At 35.4% G+C, this 22,340-nt stretch overlaps 4 protein-coding genes across 5 annotated transcripts; 3 read left to right on the forward strand and 1 right to left on the reverse strand.

Annotated features, from left to right (window-relative positions):
• Positions 1-7,639: 7,639 nt before the first annotated feature.
• On the reverse strand, positions 7,640-12,261 carry LOC110803624 (uncharacterized). Of its 2 annotated transcripts, XM_056840499.1 has the most exons (3): positions 12,122-12,261; positions 9,242-10,704; positions 7,640-9,122 (listed from the first exon to the last, which is right to left on the reverse strand). In XM_056840499.1, the coding sequence occupies exons 2-3, from the start codon at positions 10,334-10,336 to the stop codon at positions 9,093-9,095; spliced, it is 1,125 nt and encodes a 374-aa protein (XP_056696477.1). In that variant the 5' UTR covers positions 10,337-10,704; positions 12,122-12,261; the 3' UTR covers positions 7,640-9,092. The 2 variants fall into 2 exon arrangements, with proteins under 2 accessions (XP_056696477.1, XP_021864838.2); XM_022009146.2 differs by lacking the exon at positions 12,122-12,261 and having other exon boundaries at positions 9,242-10,708.
• Positions 12,262-16,534: 4,273 nt separating this feature from the next.
• Positions 16,535-17,983, forward strand: LOC130469787 (protein FAR1-RELATED SEQUENCE 5-like). Its single transcript, XM_056839264.1, has 2 exons — positions 16,535-17,367; positions 17,470-17,983. Exons 1-2 carry the CDS (start codon positions 16,535-16,537, stop codon positions 17,981-17,983), a joined length of 1,347 nt encoding a protein of 448 aa, XP_056695242.1.
• A 23-nt stretch (positions 17,984-18,006) lies between these two features.
• On the forward strand, positions 18,007-19,459 carry LOC110784532 (uncharacterized). Its single transcript, XM_021988991.2, has 2 exons — positions 18,007-18,921; positions 19,027-19,459. Exons 1-2 carry the CDS (start codon positions 18,031-18,033, stop codon positions 19,240-19,242), a joined length of 1,107 nt encoding a protein of 368 aa, XP_021844683.2. The 5' UTR covers positions 18,007-18,030; the 3' UTR covers positions 19,243-19,459.
• Positions 19,460-19,860: 401 nt separating this feature from the next.
• LOC130469788 (DNA repair protein XRCC3 homolog) lies at positions 19,861-20,664 on the forward strand. The gene is made up of 2 exons (XM_056839265.1): positions 19,861-19,972; positions 20,117-20,664. Exons 1-2 carry the CDS (start codon positions 19,861-19,863, stop codon positions 20,662-20,664), a joined length of 660 nt encoding a protein of 219 aa, XP_056695243.1.
• Positions 20,665-22,340: the final 1,676 nt, after the last annotated feature.

Raw genomic sequence — 22,340 nt, forward strand, 5'->3', positions numbered from 1 at the left:
ATCTCGCCACACTCATCGTCTAAAGAAAGATTAGAATATATAGTCGCGATTTCATCGGCCATTGCCGGAGTACTGCACTTTGCAAAGTGGAGAAGACGACTCTGTCGAGAGAGGAGGTAAACCCTATCTTTCGAGGGAGATTTTTTATCTGATTACACCAAAGATTATAATACAATTAAAATAATAGTAACTCCTAATTTGAATCATTATACTCATGATATATTATGGCAACAAACTACTTTTTTTATATATATATATATATATATATATATATATATATATATATATATAATATATATATATATATATATATATATATATATATATATATATATATATATATATATAAAGAAGTATTTAGTACATCATAATGGCAAGAAACAATTTTTTTTAAAATAAAGATAAAGAAATACTTTTTTTTAATCTATATCCCATCACTTAAGATTGATAGTTTGTTGATGAATCTAAATTGTACTACTTTATATCAAAGTAGTATGTCAAAATATTTTAATATTGTAATACCCCGTATTTTTAAGTAACTATAAATATATATAAATATATATAATTATATTTATACATTTTTATAGATTTTATAAATTAAAGTTGCATTTAAATATTTATTTAAATTTATTTTATTAATTAAAAATATTTTATTTTTAATTGGAGATAAATTATTTTTAATTTTAATTGGGGAACTTTAATTGAGTTTTAGAAAAGTAAATCGAATTTCAAACGTACTATCACAAATAAATTAATAAGCCCATCTTATGTTTAATTAAGCTCATCTGGGAATATTTCTAAGCCTAGCCCAACTTGGATTTCGAAAGCTATATATACCCCTTGAAGTTTGGTTAAATCCCCACTTAATATTTAAGAAGGTGACGTACACCTTGTCATAATTTAAGAAGGTGACACATGAGAGCGTGACATACTTTGTCTTGGAGATTTAATAATAGTATAGATTATCAAAAGCTTGATCATATTTAAATTGTATATCAATCTATACTAAAAGAGCTCCTAATTAAATGCATAACTGACACATGTCGCGCTCACGTTAAAATTTTTCCCGCTTCTTTTTCCTACCCTAATTAAAGAAATTAACTTTATGTAATTTTGGTATTTTATTAAAATAATGCCTTATTTTGTATGTCATAAGATTAATTTTGGGAATAATGTATCCTATTAATTTATTACTCCTCAAAATATACAAGATCGTCATACATCTATAATATATTTTTTAACATATGGAGATTTCCATGAGAATATTAACGTCGTTAATATATATATATATATATATATATATATATATATGTATATATATATATATATATATATATATATATATATATATATATATATACTACGTACATAAGAATTTAAATAGTATGAATATCAGACTATGTGTGTAAGGCACTAATATTATGTCAAACTAGAACAATTATAATTTTATTAGAAGAGATTAATTAAAAGAGCTTAATTTTTTTAAATAACTAAACAATTTGTAATATAATATACTCGTCAATCCTTGCAAAGATTGGGTTCTATAGCAAAAAAAACTAGTATAATACCCGTGCGATGCACGGTTTAGATTAATTTCGAATGAAAATTAAATTATAGTTATTGACAACTGTCATCAATAGTGTTTATAGATGCTCTTCTAACTAAAATTATTATTGGATAGATATGTTATGGCTCCGTCCAATCTCTTATTTTATTTAAGAAAAAAAAAACACAAACGGTACGTATATAAAATTATTTTCACCATGTTCATCACCCGTGTCAAAAATTAAAGTCATTTACATTCATCATTTACTTAGATAATCATATCCACCTAATACTCAACAAACCATGTATCTTTATACACGATCACTTAACACCCACCTACACAATCTAGTTTATTTAGCTACAGATGACTTCAACGCGGGGCGAGTGCGGAGGATTGGTCACTCCATAACTGTACTTGCTTATCTTGTTCCTATCCTTTCCACCCACGATAAATATGATATTCATCCTCATCGCAAACACAATCTCGATCCCACCCTCGTGGGGCACAAAATAAAACTCATCCCGCTCCTTCACCCACCCTAAAATCTACACCTGCCTCAAGCTCACCCTTGGTCCGACAATTTTTTTTTGGTATGAATGTTTTGAATTTTAAAACATTGTTCTAGAGTGTTTGGCAACTTAGTTATCTGATTAGGTGATTGAGTAAATGTGCAAAATTATAATATGTAGGTTAGTATTAAAAATAATATTGATATACTTATAATCAATTAGATAAAGGATAATTGAAGCTGTCATGTACTACCTACGGCAGATAACCTCATCACCCGCATCAGATAAACTTTTCATTCCCATAACCCACAAAACTTATCTCCATCCCTAGCCACCTAGGATCAATGATGGGGTCAATCATGTTGAGGGTCAAAAACTTTCCTTCATTCCTGCGTTAGATAACTAAGTTACATATATATGAAATAGTTCATTATCACTTTCATGATTCACGATAAAATTTTAATATCAATTTAGGCACTAATTTAAAATCAATCTACTTATTGAGTAATAGTGAATATGTTTACATTTTAATTAATAAACTACAACCCTTGTTGGAAATAATAGCGTAGCAAATGCAAAGCGGTAGCAATCGAACAATAGGAGATTTCAAGTCGAAGTAACTCACAAGTAGTCGCCCCACATAACATCTTATTCAATTTTTTCGTTTTTAGGTGGTAAAATTTTTTTTTTTTTTTTTGGGTGGTAAAATACAAGATTTTTTTTAGGTGGTAAAAAACAAATTTTTGATTTTTTAGGTGCTAAAAAACACTTTGTCCTAATAAATATGGACTATGAAATTCTATTTAGCACTCCTATTTTCTTCTTTTTTTGAATGTTCAACAATAAAGCAATACAATTAGATAGTGACACTTGTCAGCTCCACACCGATGCATCTTTATATACATGTATATGTTAATAGATTAATAAAATTGCAAATATGTATATGGCTTTTGAAATTCTCTTTAACACTCCCATTTACTTATTTTTTGAATGTCCAACAACAAAGCAATACAATTTTTCCCCTTACTCTTTTTTGAATTCATTGAATTACTTTTCATAACAGGGGATTTAAATGTTCTTTAAGATATGAATAAGTCATACCCTAACCCGTTTTATGTCCTTTTTTAATATGTCATTTGTTGTAAACAACAAAAAATTGTAAATCCAATTGGTAATTTCATATATTTAATTTTTTAACTTGCAACAAAGTCTCGCAATACACAACTTACAGAGGAGGTAAAGAGGAAAATATCAATATAGAACATATAAAAATTTGAATCACATAATGTGTCATCCTTACATACGTTTAGGTTTCAATTAAATTGTTCGTTTGCATATTTTCTTATTCCTTTTAAACTTAGGCTTTGTTTGGTTGATAGATACAGAGTAGTATATTCTTCATCTAATCTATTTCTATGTTGTGTAATAAAAACATATTTTGCTATCCATACAATAATAGCGGCTATAATATTTCAGTATTAATATACGTCATAGTACACATATTGCATGTTCAATTTTTTTGATATAAGATAATATACAGGTTTTCCATAATATTGTATAAGATAATTATTTTTTGGACAAAAAATTATTTATGTCAAAGGTTGTTGAAATTTATTTTTGGGAAGTTTGTTGCATTTCATATAGATACTCGTTAGTATGTAATCAACAATATTTCAATTTTTATGCAAGTCTACAAAATATGTCTTTTTAAAATTAAAATCCTTATATTATATTCGTACAATATACTCCGTATTGATTCTATCTTCATCTTTCTTTTAATATGAAATATTTTCTTACGATATATTTGATTCTCTCTTCATCTTTGTTTTAATAATTTTAATTTTTATAAAAAAAAATACTATAGTACATACTTAAATCAAGGCGATACTATGAAGCATGTTCTAAGTGTGAAATAATTACAACAAAACTATGAAATTTGTTAAAAGTGTGAAATAATTAGATCAAGGAGATTAAGAATGTCATTTATTGATTTAAGTAAATACATATTCAAACATCCCTTATGTTAATAAACACTTTATTAAACGATTGTAGTTTAATTAAATTATATTGTAAGAGTGTTAAACTCTATTGTCTAATCGTAAGAGTGCTTAACATAAGCATGGTTAAATTGCCTATACATTAAATTGATATTTATCAGACAATTGCTCTCTTTTTATCTCCCCTCTCTGTTTAGATAAGCACGTAATAGAATCAACATATTAATATTGAATATTGACAATTTATATGTCAAAAAAAATTGCAATATAATAAATAGGCATAACTTGCAATATATAGGCAGTTTAACATAAACAATCTCATTACGATATAATTTAATTAGATTATAAGCTCTATTTACATGTCGTTTACATAAGCACGGGAATAGAATATTAACTTGTCTATTTTTTCTATTTTCTATTTTTACTTAGTATTTTTAGGATGTTTATTATCAACAGAATCTTTAAGATTTATATTGGAAAACAATAATATTTTCTTTAGTTCATATTTTTCCTTAAATAAGATAACTTAAAATAACCAACTTCTCTTTGAACCTTGTTCGGTTGTTCCTCGTGTTTTTTAATCTATTTAGATACGACAAACTATTTGCACAATAGCTTAGATAGTTCAAATTTACTTGAACGTAAATATTTAGTATGCAATACTTTTTGTTGTTTGATTCTATTAAACAAATTCTATTAAAAAGAAATAGTGTCTTAGTTGTTTGATTCTATCAAACAGGCGTTATGCCGCTATTAATAAAAATAACAAACTTTTCTTTCAACCTTGTTCGGTTGTTACTCGTGTTGTTTAATGTTGAACAATGAAGCTCTTTTATGGATTATTGACATTGTTGGTATTGAATTACTTTTTTTGTTTTTTATGTTATAGATCGATTTGCATTGGTTTGGGTGGTGGACTGGTGGTCTTACATTGGGAAGAGTTTGGGAATTGTTTCTTTAAATTGTAGAGAAAAATTTCATAAACCGTACTTTGAAAACATACTTCGTAATATGATATTGAACTATAAGCTAAAACATATTTCGAAATATGATAATGAACTATAAGCTAAAACATATTTAGAATATTAACTTGTCTATTTTTTCTATTTTCTATTTTTACTTAGTATTTTTAGGATGTTTATTATCAACAGAATCTTTAAGATTTATATTGGAAAACATAATATTTTCTTTAGTTCATATTTTTCCTTAAATAAGATAACTTAAAATAACCAACTTCTCTTTGAACATTGTTCGGTTGTTCCTCGTGTTTTTTAATCTATTTAGATACGACAAACTATTTGCACAATAGCTTAGATAGTTCAAATTTACTTGAACGTAAATATTTAGTATGCAATACTTTTTGTTGTTTGATTCTATTAACAAATTCTATTAAAAAGAAATAGTGTCTTAGTTGTTTGATTCTATCAAACAGGCGTTATGCCGCTATTAATAAAAATAACAAACTTTTCTTTCAACCTTGTTCGGTTGTTACTCGTGTTGTTTAATGTTGAACAATGAAGCTCTTTTATGGATTATTGACATTGTTGGTATTGAATTACTTTTTTTGTTTTTTATGTTATAGATCGGTTTGCATTGGTTTGGGTGGTGGACTGGTGGTCTTACATTAGGAAGAGTTTGGGAATTGTTTCTTTAAATTGTAGAGAAAATTTTCATAAACCGTACTTTGAAAACATACTTCGTAATATGATATTGAACTATAAGCTAAAACATATTTCGAAATATGATAATGAACTGAAATATATATTCCGTATAATTGATTTGTTTGCCGGAAAATATTTTTAGAATGTATATTATAAACAGAATCTTTAGGATTTGTAATCAAAATAAATAATACACTTCCTTAAATAAAATATTCTAATTCCCTCAAAAAAAATTATTTTTTTAATTAAAAAGAGAGGCGAATCAATGAGTGACACTTGTCATCACCACATTGATTTCCTCTCTTTTAGTATATTATATAGATATATAGATATAGATTTCCTCTCCTAAAAAATTATAAAGTTTCCCTAAGAAAATTAAAAATTATAAAGTTTTCCTAATAAAATTACAAAGTTAAGTACTCTTATATTATGAGACTACGACGAAGTTCAAGCTTGAATTTTCTCACTATGTCGATGGCGCAAGTGTTTAAGTTCAGTTTTCAGTTCATAATCCTATATTAGAGTGGAAATGGAGAATGTGAGAGGTGAAAGCTAAAATAGAGGAGTGAAAAAGAAAAAAGAGAACCGACATTCAATATTACACCCGATTTCTTGAAATATTTGGGTTAGACAATACTCCGTAACATCCAATATGATATGCATAAATCGATATTTTCAAATATGTGCAATATTATAAAAAAAACCCTAAATACTTAGACATATATCAACATAATTTAGATAGCATCTGATGCAAAATGCATATTTTTTTTTATAGAACTCAGAGATTATATATCTCAATAAGTCAAAGTTCGTTGTTATGCTTGCATATTAGTAAGATATAGTTTTCATATTCAGTAAACATAATTTTTTTTTTTTGAGGGGATTCGTTATACATATATTCCGTATATGTTAGCAATGTTGTAAAATTTTTAGTAAAAGATTGTTAGTTAAAATATTGATGAAATTTTATGGCATTATCCATAGTACATTTTTATCATTTACAATGAATGCAGTTAGTTATAAATGATAAAAATGTATCTGTAATATATTTTCCTTATATACCTCCTATAGTTAATTCTCTAGCTCTTTATCTTCTTTAATAAGATTTCAGTTTAAAGAGTAAAAAAGGTCTATGATTTATATACCATATGTTTATATATTACAATATATTTTTTAACAAAAATAAAACAAAGACAATAATATCTTTCATATTTTTATAATTAAAAAAATATATTATATAACTAAAAGAGAGGCAAATCAGAGAGCGACATTTGTCAGCTTCACATTGATTTCCTCTCTTTTAGTATAATATATAGATATATAGATAGATTACAGTATCACAAACTGATCATCATTACCATTATTTTTAAATGTTATTTTACTAAATTTGTTATACTACGATCAATTTCTCAACAGTTGCACGGGTATTTTCTCTAATTACAATTAGTAATATAGAGTTTTTATAACAAAAATATTAAGCTCTCACAAATTTTTAATTATTAAAGGAAAATTCTCAATGGTAGCCTTGTATTATTGCTTTTTCCAAGGCCTTTTAACCAAATTGGTAAAAAAAAAGTGGACGTTAAGCGACAAATTGGTAAAAAAACTATCTCCGACGACAATTTGGTAAATTTAAATTACAACGGCGACAAATAAGTCACAAAATCAGCCGAAAATGAGAATACATAACCGCGTGACTCTCACACTCCTAATATTACTTTTTTTCGTTTATTTTTTCATTTTCCTCCTATTTAATTTTATGATTAATATTTCGAACTACCAATTTCCTTTTTATATTCCATGCCTATTCTTCTTCTCCTCCATTTTCTTGCCATTGTCAACATCAGGGTTTTATTTACTATTCCTTACATAATTCTCACAAAGAAAGTATAACAAAGAAGCTTTTGAATAAAAATATGTTTAGCATTTCTAAAAAAAATAGACCACGTCATTGTTAATGTTTAATATAAAGTGAGAATCTTTACACTTTTCTCCAAAAAAAATTATCACAGCCAACGAGTTTAATAGTCATACAAGAACAAAATAACCACCTGCTATATGGCAGAACCAAAAAATGACCACATTCATTAAGTATTCACCCACTACACATTGCTCTAAATTTCAAATTGATATAAGTCAACTGTTTGTTGAGCTCAATGCAACTACTGAGATAATTTGGGCTGAGATGGAATATGGCTTTGACTAAGGATTACTGGAGGTGCATATGTGGAGCCACTGAAGGAAACCTGGCCGTTATCTCCATACAATATTGAATATTCCAACCCCCACCGGTGTTGCTCTTCCCCCCTTTCCTTGTTTCTTCCCTTTTCCACTTCCCCTAGTTGATGTTGCTTCCAACCAAGGTGTTGACATCGATGCAGACCCACCGACACAAATGGATGATATTTGTGCTCTTCCCTCTTCGTTTCTGATTTGTTGTACGTATTGCGACGGGGTTGGCACATTATCTTTCACAAGATCTGGTATGCTTCTCCCTACTCTGTTCTGATTTCCTTTTCTCCTACCTCTTGTCCAAGTCTTGCTTTGAGTAGGAACCCTTTCCTAGTATATTTAACCTTCCCTTTACTAGGCTCATCAACATCTTTTCTTCTATTGGTTTTCCTTTTTCCAGCACCTTTGTTGATAATGTTAGGAGGTAAGACCAACCCCTCTCCTTCCTGATCCCAAAATGTACTACCTGGAACCGGTTGCAGCAACTCCTGATATGTTTTTTCATAGGTTTCATCTTTGTACCATTTTGCGATGTAGTCTTCAGGTTGATGCCGCATATACAAAATAGCACTCATTGCATGAGCACATGGTATACCAGTTAAATCCCAAGCTCTGCAACTAAAAGTCCTCTTATCAAGGTCCACGGCATGTCCAACTCCATAATGTATAACTTCAAACCCAGTTTGAGAATCTTCATCATTCACACTTATTTTCTTCTTCATATGACTCTTGTAGTTTTTGACTTATCCTAGGTGCAATCCCAGCAACAAAGGATTTTACCATGTTCTTTTTACTTCTCATTCTATCCATCAGGGCAAGCCTTATGTCTTCCAGCATAGTTACTATAGGTTTGTACCTAGCTAGAAGAATAAAACTGTTAAAAGTTCATGCCATGTTGTTGTCAACCACGTCACAACATGAGTGAGTTTTAAATTTGGATTTGCAAAACGTGTTAAGAGTTCCTCTTCTCAAAATCCACTTTGGCATCTTCCGACATTTTTTTCAATTCAGCCAAATACTTCTCATATTGACCAGAACTAGTGGCTTTAACACATTTCCAAAATTGTTTTTGTATCATTCCTCCCTTGTGCTTTTTCCTCCAATTGGTGTATATGTGTCTGGCACATTGCCTATGTTCTACTTTTGGCTAGATGCTTTCGATTGAGTTCACAAGCCCCTACACATGTATATTATTTTATTTTATTTTTTTTAAAAAAAGGTTTAACAAATCATGCATAGATAACTGGAGTATAATCTAGTAGAGGGATAAAAAAATAAAATGAAAAATACACATACCTTTTGTTGGGCAGACACCACTGTCCAACCCTCACCATCTTCCATTTTAAGGTCTTCTGAAATAAATTTCAAGAACCAATCCCAACTGCTAGTGGTTTCTCTCTCAACTACAGCCCATCCAATCGGAAACATATGATTATTTGCGTCCCTCCCAACTGCAGATAATAATTGGCCACCACAAGCATGCTTCAAGAAACATCCATCAAGCCCTATTATGGGTCTGCAATTCTCTATGAAACTCTTCTTCAAAGCAGCAAAACAAACATAAAATCTGAGAAACTGTTTTGGTTGATTAGCTTCACCTTCAAAAGTCTTCAAGACGCATGTGGTTCCAGGGTTGGATTTCACAAGATCTTTAAGGTATGGCTTCAGAATTCCATATTGTTTCTTCATTAAATTTTGGACAGCATTAAGAGCCTTTAACTTAGCCCTTTGACATTGTCTTATTCCTACAACAATGTCATATCTAGCTCTCATGTCAGCCTTAATCTCAATTTCTTTTATCAAAGAGTTTCTTAATATCCTATCTAAATATTCTTTCACTAACCAATTCTCGGTGATTAGCCTATTTTCAAAAGTTCTTGTGCACCACTCATGAACAGGCTGCATGGACTTTATTTGCCAGCCTGTAGGGTCTTCAAGATCAGGACCAGATGTAAGTTCCCACCTACAGTTCGCACATCCAATACTGATAAACCTCTTGTCATTTTTCATATGAACCAAGTCCTTGTGTTGTTGAATGGAATAAGCAAGAACAGCCTCCTTAAACACATCTCTTGAAGTGAATCTGAGTCCTACAACCAACTCAACTTTGATCATGTCGGTCTTCTCATTGAATATATGGTATACCAACTTCTTCCTTCTTTTCTGTGTACGTATGCCACTGTCAAAATCTTCTCCAGATGAAAATGGATCTTCGTTGTCGGAGTCTCTCTGATCAGACTCGTAACCTCCTTCAAAGGTTGTCCAATAACTTGGCCACTTGACCACTTTGCCTAGCTTGAGGTTCATTTGACCTCTTATCCTCATTCTCTTGTTCATTACATAAAGATTCAGTAGGGATAGTATCACTGACGTTGTGGCCCCTAGTATCATTGTTATTAGGCCATTTGGATGCCAACTGAGACCTTCTCCTTTCAAGTAACTCTCCCCTAAATGCAATCAATTCATCATCATCATATGCCAACTCCTCATCTAATATTTGATCCCAATGTACTGAATCCTTAGAGTCATAGTGATACTCCTCATTCACATCATCATTATCCTCACCTCCTTGTGGACCATCATTATTCTCTTGATCTCCTTGTGGATCAACACCACTCTCCTCAATGTTGTCATTATTCACTCCCATATGCTGCTTGGCCTGCTTCCCATATGCCTTTTTCCCCTTTTTATTTTTTGTATGTTGTATATCCTCATCTATGTATGCTTCTCTCATCTCTATTGGATCCATCTTGTAGTTACTGTCCTCAGTTGAATCATCAGCAGAAGAAGATGAAGATATTAGGCTATTTTCAAAAAAAGTAGACCAAGGTTCTAGTTGTTTGGCTATTTGAGTTTGATGGACTGATTCAGGTTCTGGCTGAGGGTGTGGGTTTGATTGAAGTTGTGGGGCTGACTTATTGTGTTGCTTATGATGTTGGTCTGCCTCGGGGAGTGGGGTTTTCCCAAGGTGTTGGGCTAATTTAGCTTCTTCATGTTGTAGTATAGGGGGGTGTGGATGGACATGATCAACGTTACCAGATAATTCTGAATTACATGCTTTCTTTCTTTTAGGTGTCAATTGTTTCCTTTCTCCACCAGGTTCAAACAACACCTCAACCATAATTACAATTTCCAATTTCTGGAGCAACAATTGCTATATATAGATATTTTGCATATAACAAGATACAAGTTATAAGTATAGAAAGAAGGCTACAAATGTGATCAGATGCTACAAATAACATTATGCTCATAACATGTATTTTTCTGACATAGAAACATAGAAATCATTTAATTAGACCTTAGCTACATCATATTTGTATCTCGACAAAATACTACGAATAGCATAGTACAAAGAACATTACTCTTAATATCTTTCTTTTTTTGACATATCAATGAAGGAATTAATTACTTAAGCCTTAGGTCCATCAATCGTAAAAAAAAACTAGACAAATGAGCAGTACTAGTATATATCTATTTAGAGTTTAGACAATAACAAGAAAGCACTGCCCATGAAGGTGCTTTGATATATCTATCACCCTTTTCGGCACACTTTCTCAAGTGCAGTAAGATTTGAGTATGTTTCCTAATTAACAAACATCTATTAAAGCAAAAATATGGGTAAATGAATGGAATCCACAAGCACTAACTCATGAATAATTTAATAATGACATAAATCCAACAAATATTTAGTTCTAATGCCAATTTAAGTAATCTGCTTTGGTCAGGAACATCAGCAACACCAACGAGTAATATGCAGATAGCAGAGTTAACTACTCTAATTGCAAACTTAGGTAATCTGATTGATTTAGTACAAATTCCATTAAAATTGTTACTCCGTATTTTGTTCATCAAATTTGTACTAATTAATTAATTAATTTCAATTATAATTTTCACAGTCAACTAATTATCAAGTAAATTTTAAACCCATATTTCAGTAATCAAGTAAGCATAGTAGAACACTATAACCCAACATTTTGAACCTAATTTCATCAATTAATGAAGCACAATTATAATAACCCTATTTTTTAAACCCCAATTTTCACAATCAAGTAATCAAAGTCTGAAATCCTGAATTTTCGATTACATTTGACCAATTTTCATAACCAATCATTCATAATCAAACAACAACCACTATTACTACTTTGGCATTTGAAATGACAAAAGCAAGAAAATTACCTCCGAAATTAACCTATACCAAATCCTTGCATTAATGCTCGTTTTTCCTTGTTTATGTTGAGTTAATTCAGTTATTCTTCAGCAGACAAATAGAAGAGGAGGAGAAGAGGGAGAAAATAGAAGAGAAGGACCGAAGGAGAAGGGGGAGCAAATTATTACGATTCTTTTTTTACAAAAGTTAAATCATTTTGTCAAGAAAAAACAAAAGTATTTGTTTGGACTCCCAATTGACTCTCAATTGGGTCACTAAGTCCAAAGCCCAATGGCTCTAAACAACAACATCGAACCTACCAGTGGCTATTCAGCCATCCATTAAGGCCCAAGGCCCAATAGCAATAAATGACCTATGGGCATTTATTATGCAAACACTATAAATAGGCCGCCAAGGCTCACACCTCAAGGTACGTCCAATTTATCGCCTTAAGACTACTCTTCTAGAGAACTTCTCTCTAGAATCCGAGCATCGTTCTTACTTAGGCATCGGAGGGGCTTTCCTCGGAAACACCCCCGAGGCTAGTGACTTTGCTCTTGTGCAGGTGAATTCGGACTCTACTCATTCAAACAAGCAAGATCTTCAACACATACAAAAGGGCCTTCCTTCGAAGCCCATTGTTTCCATCTTTACAACACCGGAACAATTTGGCGCCGTCTGTGGGGAAGAACACTTCAAAGCCTTTGAAAGACATCAATCACCTCTTTCCGCGAAAATGGTGAATGATGTTGTTAACAACAATGACGACGATATGATGGTGCGGTCAGATTCAGAATCTGACCAAGAGGGGCACCCTCAATCGATGGCGAGGTCACAGCCAAGCAGAGCTACGACCGCCACAAATGCAGGACCTCCGATTCCAACTAGGGAAGAGCTCACTGCGGCCATGACCATCATGCAAAACTTCCTCTTCAATGAGAAGCAGCAAGGATTGGCAAATGACCGCAGAGAAGAGAGGAGGACCAGGCGAAGGCTGAACGAGCCACCCAGTGCGGAAGTGTCCAGACCCGAACGAGAACTCCTTCCCTTGACAGGTACACACTTGACGTCGAGGTGGATGGAAAGCACGTGGGACACCCAAAAAAGGGCACAACAGCAACCAGATTGGTTTGCGAGACCATCGCCTACTCCAACAGCTCTCCAAAGCGAATCGACTACTCGTAACACTCGGGTCCGAAGCTCGGTGCTCAGCAGGTTGAGGCCCTCGGTCCACTCAAGGTTAAGACCCTCGATCCATACGAGACTCGGGGTGGGCGAGCCAAGCAGATCTGGCGAACGACCCGAGGTCAGTAGCCGAGAGAGAAGAAGAGACAGGAGGCATGATCGAACCCCTAGCCCCCATCGTACGCCCGAACGTTCTAATCACAGAACCTCGGCAAACGAAGGCATCAGGGCTAGACTCGGGAAAAGAATCATGACCCCCACGTCATCCCCTTTCTCGGACGAGCTGATCCTGGAAGAAATACCGAAGGTAAGACTGCCAGCGCACCTGACCTACAGCGGAATCACAGATCCGAGGGATCATGTCATCTCCTACGAGCAGCAAATGTTCTTGAGTCCCTACTCCGAAGCATGTTGGTGTAAATATTTCCCAACCATGCTAACCGGAGTGGCGGGAGAGTGGTTTAGATCGCTGCCGAAGGGATCGATCAAGAGCTGGAAAAAGCTGAAAAAGAGATTCTGCACACAGTTCGTGAGCAACAATCGCCCCGAGCGAACCACAGCAGAACTGACCTCAATCCAACAAGAAAGAGACGAAAGTCTGAGAGAATTCATGGCCAGATTCATGAAGGAATCAACAAACATACCAAACTTGCAGCCAGACGTGGCCATCTTCGCCTTGAAGCACGCGCTCCAGGAAGGGAAGTTCCGTGACGAACTCTCAATGAAGAACCCCTCCAGAATAGCTGACGTGCTCCAAATGGCTGATGCGTTCATCAGAACCGAAGAGTTCAACAAGGCCGCTGCAAGATTGAAAGGATCGTCGGATCCGAGAGACACAAAGAATACCCAGAGCAAGCCCGAGGGCAGCTCAAGGAAGGGGAAAGAGAAAGTAGGAGCTAGAGAGATGAGCCCGAAGAAAGACGGGAGAAGGGGTGAACTTCAACCCAAGTACACCAACTACACTCCACTAGCTCTGCCCCGAAAAGAGATATTTAGCCTCAACAGAAATGACGAAAAGTGGAAACTACCTGGGAAGCTCAAGTCCAACCCAGCTCGGAGAAACAAGAACAAATGGTGCGAGTTTCATGATGACTTCGGTCACCACACCGAAGAATGCAACTCGCTGAAAGACAACATTGAGGACCTCGTTCGCCGAGGCTACCTGAAACAGTACTTGTTAGACCGAAGGGAGGAAAAAGAAAAGGCCGCAAGCGGCAAACAACACGAGCAACCCCAGAAAAGGATCTACGAAGCAACAGGGCACAAGAAGAATGACATCCTAGTGGTGTTCGGGGGACAGAAGTCTGGCCAGGCCAGCAAAAAACACCTAAGAGCCCTCTCCCATCGGGTCAACTTCAGCGCGGTGGGAGACAACCAGCCGCACCCCCCGAACATGACCTTCACTGCTGATGATTGCTTCGGAGTCCAGTACAAACATGACGATCCTCTGGTCATTTCCATGGACCTCAATAACCACAACGTACATCGAGTGTTAGTCGACGGAGGAAGTGCCGTCAATATCATCTTCAGAAACTGCTTCGAGCAGCTGATCCTCGAAGAGCCAGAGGAAGCACTGACGAAAGTCAGTTATCCTCTGATCGGATTCAACGGATCCGCAGCTATCCCTCGAGGAAAGATCACCCTACCAGTCACAGTGGGTGAAGGCCAGGCAGCAAAAACCCTTCGGGACGAATTTTTGGTGATGGACTGCGACTCCGTATACAACGTAATCATGGGGAGAACCATGATTCACAAGATGCAAGCAGTCCCCTCCACATACCACCAGCTGATGATATACGTCTCGGATGCAGGATTCGCCGAGCGAATCAGAGGTAATCAAGAAGTGGCGAGAAGAACCTGCCACACTGCTGTCCGAAAGCCCAAACTAGGGGACGGCCCCGAGGAAGAAAAAGGAGCTACGGGAGAGGAAAGCGAGGCAAAAAGGAGAAGAGCAAGCACGAGCAGCTTGTCTCCCGCAGAAGTTGATGCCCGCCCCGAAACCCTATCTCCCGAACCAGATCAAGAAATGGAGGATATCTTCCTCGAAGAGGATTCAGACAGGAGCGTCCGAATAGGCAAGGGCCTAAGCTCGGGGCTCCGAATCGATTTGATCCGATTACTCAGGGATCATAAAGACATCTTTGCATGGTCAGCAGCAGATATGCCAGGGATAAATCCGAAGCTGATTTGTCACAAGCTGGACGTCAACGCTGAAGCTCGGCCAGTCAAGCAAAAAAAGAGGAACTACTCCTCGGAGAAAAACAAAGCCATCGCCGAGGAGGTGAAAAAGTTGCAGGAGGCCCAGGTACACTGCCATCTTAGTTACACTGGGGGTAATTGGGGCCCAGGTACACTGCCATCTTAGTGGTCCAAATCAGCATGGATTAATTGAGTTTTAGGGGGAAATGCATTTGGTTTTAGGGGGAAAATATTTGGCATCAACCGCCCTTTAGTGTTTTCAAGCGGGAACATTACCTCCCCTTTCCTCCCCAAAACAAATCCCGCCCAAGCAGCAAAATAATTAAAAAAAAAAGAAATAAAAATTCAATCTTCAACTTTAAAAAAAAAAGCTCATTCAACCTTCAACGGTAATATTTTCTGGAAAACGGTTCAGCAAAGAAAATAAAGGCAAAGCTGAAGGGGTTGTATCATCTCCCATTTTATCGAGTTTGCCACAAACAAAAACGCACAGGAAAGTTTTTAGCAAAACGTTTAGAGCTGCTACAACATTATTAAGCTTCGAAATTCAGCTTCGAAATCTCGCTTCGAAATTAATGTAAGTTTTTCGTTAAATTGTTTTTGTCAAATGTAGTTAATTAATTCCTGAAAATAACAATGCTATATGAATGTTTTATTTTTGGGTAGTTAAATTTGTTTGAATTAATGAAAAATTGGAGTTTCATGATATTGATGAATCTTGATTGTTTGGCAGATATTGATGAGTTAATGAAAAATTGTAGTTTCATGTTAATTTGATAAATTTGTTTTTGGTGAGAAAGTAGATCTGCACGACGGAGAAAACAAGGTGTTTTTTTTGTTTATTTCATACATTCTATAATTACGTAGTATTAAGAATGTTATTAAGTTGTATGTTATCCTATATGGTTAAACACTAAACTAAGTGGTTATTCTAAAATCGTTGTATATAATTTGTTTGTTTGTTGTATTTTATAAAACCCTAAACGTTTGGCAGCATTTTATAAAACCCTAAACGTTTTTCGTATTTTGTACAACAGTGATATACGTGGGAGTTCTGTATGGCTTGGGTAGACCTAAACGAAAGTGTCCCTGATCTGAATGAAAATGTTCCTGAAAGCTCACAATATAGATTAATAACTGATGGACAAGAAGTTATCGTTAACCCCCCTAGTGTAGGGATGTGTTTTACAACGGGCCATGAGTTTTTCGAATTTTGTCAGTTGTATGCCTTCAAAGAAGGATTTGAGATGTTTATCAAAAGTAATAAGCTGAAAAAAGAGTACAAAGAAAAGGGAGTATCTAAGTCTGGTGTGGGAAAGTATGAGGCAAAGCCGCATATGATGGAACTTATTAGATTAAAATGCAAGAAGGGAGGGGTGAAAAAAGGTGTTGGGTCTAATGTGACCGGTTGTAAGATGAATATTTACGGTGTAAGTAGAGATGGGCTATTTACTATATTGACTTGTGACTTGCAACACAATCATCCTTTAAATCCTGACTGTAGTAGACTGATGGTTAATTATAGATGTATAGACGGTACTACATTTAAGAGGGCGATGATCAATGACATGGGTGGTGTTAGCATAAGTAAGAACTTTGGTACGCATCTAATTGAAAAGGGAGGTTATGAAAATATTACATTTAATAATAGAGACTTGAGGAACGCAATCAACGTCGAACGTCGTTCATCAAGATTTAGTGCTGCAGATGCCGCAGGACTCGATGCTTACTTTAAGGCACAACGTGATTTGCATCCCGAGTTTTATAGCTCAATACAAGTAGATGATGATGGTGTTTTTACGAATGCATTTTGGTCGGATGCACGTAGTAGGGGTACATGCAAATATTTTGGGGATGTTATTACTTTTGATACTACTTTCGCTTGCAACCGGTACGTGTTTTAATTAAGTTTTTATTGATTTAAATTCTTTGTAATTGTACTTTGGTCCATTTGTTTGAAAAAGTAATATCCAATACATTTATATTGTTTTAGGTATCGGATTCCATTTGCTCCATTCATTGGTGTAAACCATCATGGCAAATCAATTATATTTGCTGCGGCCTTAATTTCCCATGAAAATACTCCCTCATTTGTTTGGGTATTTGAAGAATTCCTGAAGTGTATGGGGAAGGCACCACTAGGCATCTTAACCGACCAAGACAAAGCAATTTGTAGAGCAATTGAGCTAGTCTTCCCGGGCGTCCGTCACAGACTATGTTTGTGGCACATGCTCCAGAATGCTAGTAAGAACCTAGGTAGTCTCAGTGATTGGAAGAAAATAGACACCCTGATCAGAACTGCAATACATGATCTGATTGATCCAGATGAGTTCGATGAAGCTTGGTGTCATGTGATGGATGAGTACGGTTTAAGGGGTCCTGGGTGGATGAAGGACGCGTATGATAACAGGCGTCAGTGGGCTCCGGCATATAATAGAGGAAAGTTTTGGGCAGGTATGTCTTCTACACAAAGGAGTGAGGGTATAGATTTTTTAAAACTCACGTGAACTTAGATTGTGGTTTAGTTTTGTTCATTCATAATTATGAATATTGTATGAGGATAAAAGCTGAGGAAGAGAAACAGGATAATTTTGATAACATTGATAAGCCTGCTAAGATTGATGTTGATAAGAGTGTTTTAGTTGAGTATGTATTGGTTAAGACGTACACTAGTGAGAAGTTTGCTGAGGTTGTTAAAGAGCGTAGAGGATTGACACACACAAATGTCACGAAAACCTCATGTCATGGATCAGTGGTGTTGTATAGAGCTGATGAAAAACTAACCTCACCGTTTTGGCGGAAAAGGTTTAAAAGTTATGATGTTAGGGTGGATAAGGAAAATGGTGATTTACATTGCTCTTGTAACTTGTTTGAATTTACGGGAATACTTTGTAGACATATAATGCGTGCAATGGATGTAGAGGATTTTCAATTTGTTCCAGAAAAGTACATACTACAACGGTGGATGAAGTGTGTTAGGTCGTACGAGAGCATTCGAGTATCTTACTTCGACCCTCTTGAATCTATCAGATTGGGCAAAGCCAAAGAGCTTTCACAACGGCATAATTACTTGTCTGAATTAGCTACGCGTAATGATGATGCACTTCGGTTGTACAAGGAGGCTATGGATGTTGTGCGGCTAAAAATGGAGGATGTAGTCGGAATACGAAAGACTGGGGAAAAAGGGGACGACCTTATATGTTGGTGGGACCCAGATGCGAGAAATGTATTTGGTCGTCGAAGGCTACGTCCACGAGAATTTGGTGAGAGAGCCAGATTAAGGGATGTAGAATCGGTCGTGGACGAGAACAGGATCAAAACACCGGTTGACAAACGGCATACTGGTAGGGCAAAGACAAAAAGGAATGCTCCTTTTGGTGGAAAGGCCGGTGGGAATTCTAAGAACAAAAAAGTGGTTACTGAAGAGGAAGTTATTGCTAATGAGGTAAAATTTATATTTTATTTGTTTGGTGATTCGTATCGTATATGCAAGTTTTCATTAGGAAATATAACTTTACTTTTCTACTTAAATGTTGTTTGTGCAATGTAGGAACTTATTTGCAACGCATTTGGAAATCTTCCAAGTTACCGTGCTAGGCAACAACACGCGAATCACGTTGGGGGTACATATGCGGAGAACGTCCCACAAAGTTCTAATGTACATCCTTCTCAAAGTTCTCAAGCACACCCGTCCCAATTACATTTGTCTCAGGATTGTTCACAGTCATTTGAATTTGATATTAACGATTGGCGCACCAGATTGTGAATGTTTTGTGTAAATGTAATTTAATTTGATTTCTTCAAAGATATATTTTCGTTTAAACGGTATTTTAAGAATTGAATTTTTTAATCCAATCCTCCCTTTTTGCTATGTACTTTACGTTATGTCTATATATGTAATTGATGTAACCTCAATTACTTTATCAGTGTAAAAAAAAAAAAATACAAAATGAGTTGTATTAGGCGTCGAACCCACAACCAACGGGTAGACAATATGCTCAATGAGGAGGAAAGAGTAACCATTGTGACAGTGAGGCTAAGCCAGTGATATTTGTGGGCAACAATACTATTTATTGTATAATTTATATTAATTAATAATGTACATACAACGAATCTATTACACTGGGAAACAATTATAAAAACAACGACTTCATTATACTAGTCTTACCAAATGTAAACATGATGTGTTTGGTCATTGTAGTCAAAAAATGCATTCCCATGTCATGCAAAAGTCAGCCCCTTATTTTTTGTAATATATGAATATTATTTATTGGAAACAACATGATCCATCAATGACATGTTAGAACTAGGTGAATATAAGGGTGTGTTCAATCCCTCCATTTCAAAGAAAAAGTAATTATAAGAGATTACTACATCACAAAGAATGGCTACTAGTGTAAACAAAATCACAACGAGATGCAGTGAAATCGATTCGATGTTGAGTGGGGGAATAACAATCGGTGAAGTGACTGAGGTGTGTGGCGAAAATGCATCAGGTAAGACTCAATTTTGCCTTCAAATTAGTCTCTCTTGTCAATTGCCGCCTTCAAGGGGTGGTATTTGTTCCTCGGCTATATATATCCATTCACTTGGTCCCTTTCCCATACGTCGTTTAAGTAGATTAGTTCCATATGTTTTAGGGGACCTTGAAACATTAAATGGAAATCCTTTGGATTACATAACTACAAAGCAAGTTGACACTCCTCATGAAATACCGGATGTGCTAGAATGGACTGTAAAACTTATTAAAATGTCTCAAAATTCATCAATGCCAATCCGCGTTGTTGTTATTGATTCAATAGGTAGTATGTTCACTGGTCATTTTGAAAACAATGTTGTTGGCTCAACCGAAAGAAAGGATCTTATACAAGCTATTGGTTATGGGTTACGTACAATTGCCGCATCCAATCATGTTGCCGTTGTTGTGGCTAACAATGTGATTGACGTATTTCCATCTGATCACGATACAACGCAAAATTTCATTATATCGTCCGGGAGAAAGGTCCGTCCGGCTTTGGGCGCCTCGTGGACACGCAATGTACGCACTCGTCTAATGTTGTCCAAAAGATTTAATTCGTTTACCCAACAAATTGACAGATTTATAAACATTGCATTTTCACCATCATTAGAGGTAGATGCATGTATGTTCAACATCACTGAAGAGGGGATTGTCGGTGTTTGTAGTTAAAAGATACTAAGAAATTGTGCCAATAAGACCAATGAACATTAGAAAATGTTTAACATGTTTAAAAGACGCAGTTATGCTGCGAGTAATACGCTACTAAATTTTTTGTTAATGAAATCCTACCATACAACCAAATCAATAACCATCATTGTCCGTCAGTCAATTTCCTTATTAGCTCGTCCACTTTGATTTCATTGTGTGGGTTTGTAACTAGCCGTCCGAGCATGTAATTCCGGACGTCCCTCACCTCCTCTACGTAGCCCTAGTCATAATTAATGAACACACGGTTAGTGTAGTGATTAATAAAAAAAAATTAAAACAACTTATTTCCACATGTAAATTAAATAGTCTTACCTCCAACCACTCTGCCACGTTCTCAACGGATGACAAGAGGTAGATCATACACAGTACACCCCCGTCCTGGCGACATTTCTCTTTTGGTCCATTTGACCATAGATCAAAAGAGGCAGTATTTAAGGTCAATTCATCATTTTTTAATCCCAAGTGCGATTGAAAACCCAAAAACATACGTTCCTGTTACAATTGGGTTTTATCGAATTAATACGAGATTAAGGCGGAAGTATGTTTCCCGAAAATAGCAGTACGTACCAGTTTGTATACGAATTTATCCCTAGCATTTAAACCCATAACCTTTTGCCTTGGTGCAAAAATAGTCATTTTCAACATATTTGAGTTAAGATCCTCCTTATGCGCAACACGGTCCACTTTAACAACCACCCACCGTCCTCGGCGTTTAATCGGGACATAAAGCTGATTGCACAACATAGAGTTAATAGCCGTAAACCACCATTTCTGTGCGAAAATAAGACTACTTACCTTTTGTATTGCACCCAAATCAATCTGGTAGTAGTTGATGTCCTCAAGTAGTTGCTTTGATTTCATTAACAAAGCTTCTGTGTAGTTCTCACTTGATTCTTCAAGGTCTAACAATTCACCCTACGTTTTAAACATCCATAGCATTACTTCGTATATAAGGTTAATGGGTGTCTACTACTATGTATTTGCATAATAAGCTTACCATGAGATCTGGCATAAGCACGTAAGACCTTATGCCAACTCCGGAGGTCGTATCAGCATTCAAACACGCGCACCATGCAGACATCACCTAACCAATAAGACAATGTTAGTATGAGAAAACTAATCCAGAGACCTATTAACTAATTACAAAATGCAACCCCCATACATTATCATGTACTTCGCCTTTGGACTTAAAGGACGTTTGAAGCATGATCCGATCAATCGTGATATCACCAGCTTTAAACACCATTTGGTTTGGAAACTTGTTCACGGTCAAAATCATAGTTGAAATCTTTAACGTTCTTGGTTCAATGACAGTTTTATGCTGTAAAGCATCTGGCATGGAAAGTCCATCATCGCTGCCAGTTGTGTAACCATCAACAACTCCAACACTATCAATGTCATCACCCGTGTTGTTTTGAGGTTCCTCAACACCATCATCCTCATTCAGGTTTCTGTTTTCAGGCCCCGTAGCGTATTCCTCGTCCTGATGAGGACCATCAAGGTCATCAATGTTTTTATTGGCAGCTCTATAACTTCGTCCACGCCTTGTATCATAAGCATTTTGTTGTACGGAGCCTTCAAGTGTGGCCTGTGTAGTTTAGTGATAATTATCACGGTGAAGTAGGTTGTAACAAAAA

Source organism: Spinacia oleracea, chromosome 3, assembly GCF_020520425.1.
Source record: "Spinacia oleracea cultivar Varoflay chromosome 3, BTI_SOV_V1, whole genome shotgun sequence".
Classification (NCBI taxonomy): Eukaryota; Viridiplantae; Streptophyta; class Magnoliopsida; order Caryophyllales; family Amaranthaceae; genus Spinacia; species Spinacia oleracea.

Bases quoted from the DNA above. Each gene is read 5' to 3' on its own strand.
- LOC110784532 (XM_021988991.2), top strand. From the start codon at position 18,031: ATGAGGATAAAAGCTGAGGAAGAGAAACAGGATAATTTTGATAACATT. The intron at 18,922-19,026 runs GTAAAATTTATA...TGTGCAATGTAG, and splicing joins AGGAAGTTATTGCTAATGAG to GAACTTATTTGCAACGCATT.
- LOC130469788 (XM_056839265.1), top strand. From the start codon at position 19,861: ATGGCTACTAGTGTAAACAAAATCACAACGAGATGCAGTGAAATCGAT. The intron at 19,973-20,116 runs GTAAGACTCAAT...CATATGTTTTAG, and splicing joins GTGTGGCGAAAATGCATCAG to GGGACCTTGAAACATTAAAT.
- LOC130469787 (XM_056839264.1), top strand. From the start codon at position 16,535: ATGGCTTGGGTAGACCTAAACGAAAGTGTCCCTGATCTGAATGAAAAT. The intron at 17,368-17,469 runs GTACGTGTTTTA...ATATTGTTTTAG, and splicing joins ACTACTTTCGCTTGCAACCG to GTATCGGATTCCATTTGCTC.
- LOC110803624 (XM_056840499.1), bottom strand. From the start codon at position 10,336: ATGATACTAGGGGCCACAACGTCAGTGATACTATCCCTACTGAATCTT. The intron at 9,123-9,241 runs GTATGTGTATTT...ATACATGTGTAG, and splicing joins TGGTGTCTGCCCAACAAAAG to GGGCTTGTGAACTCAATCGA.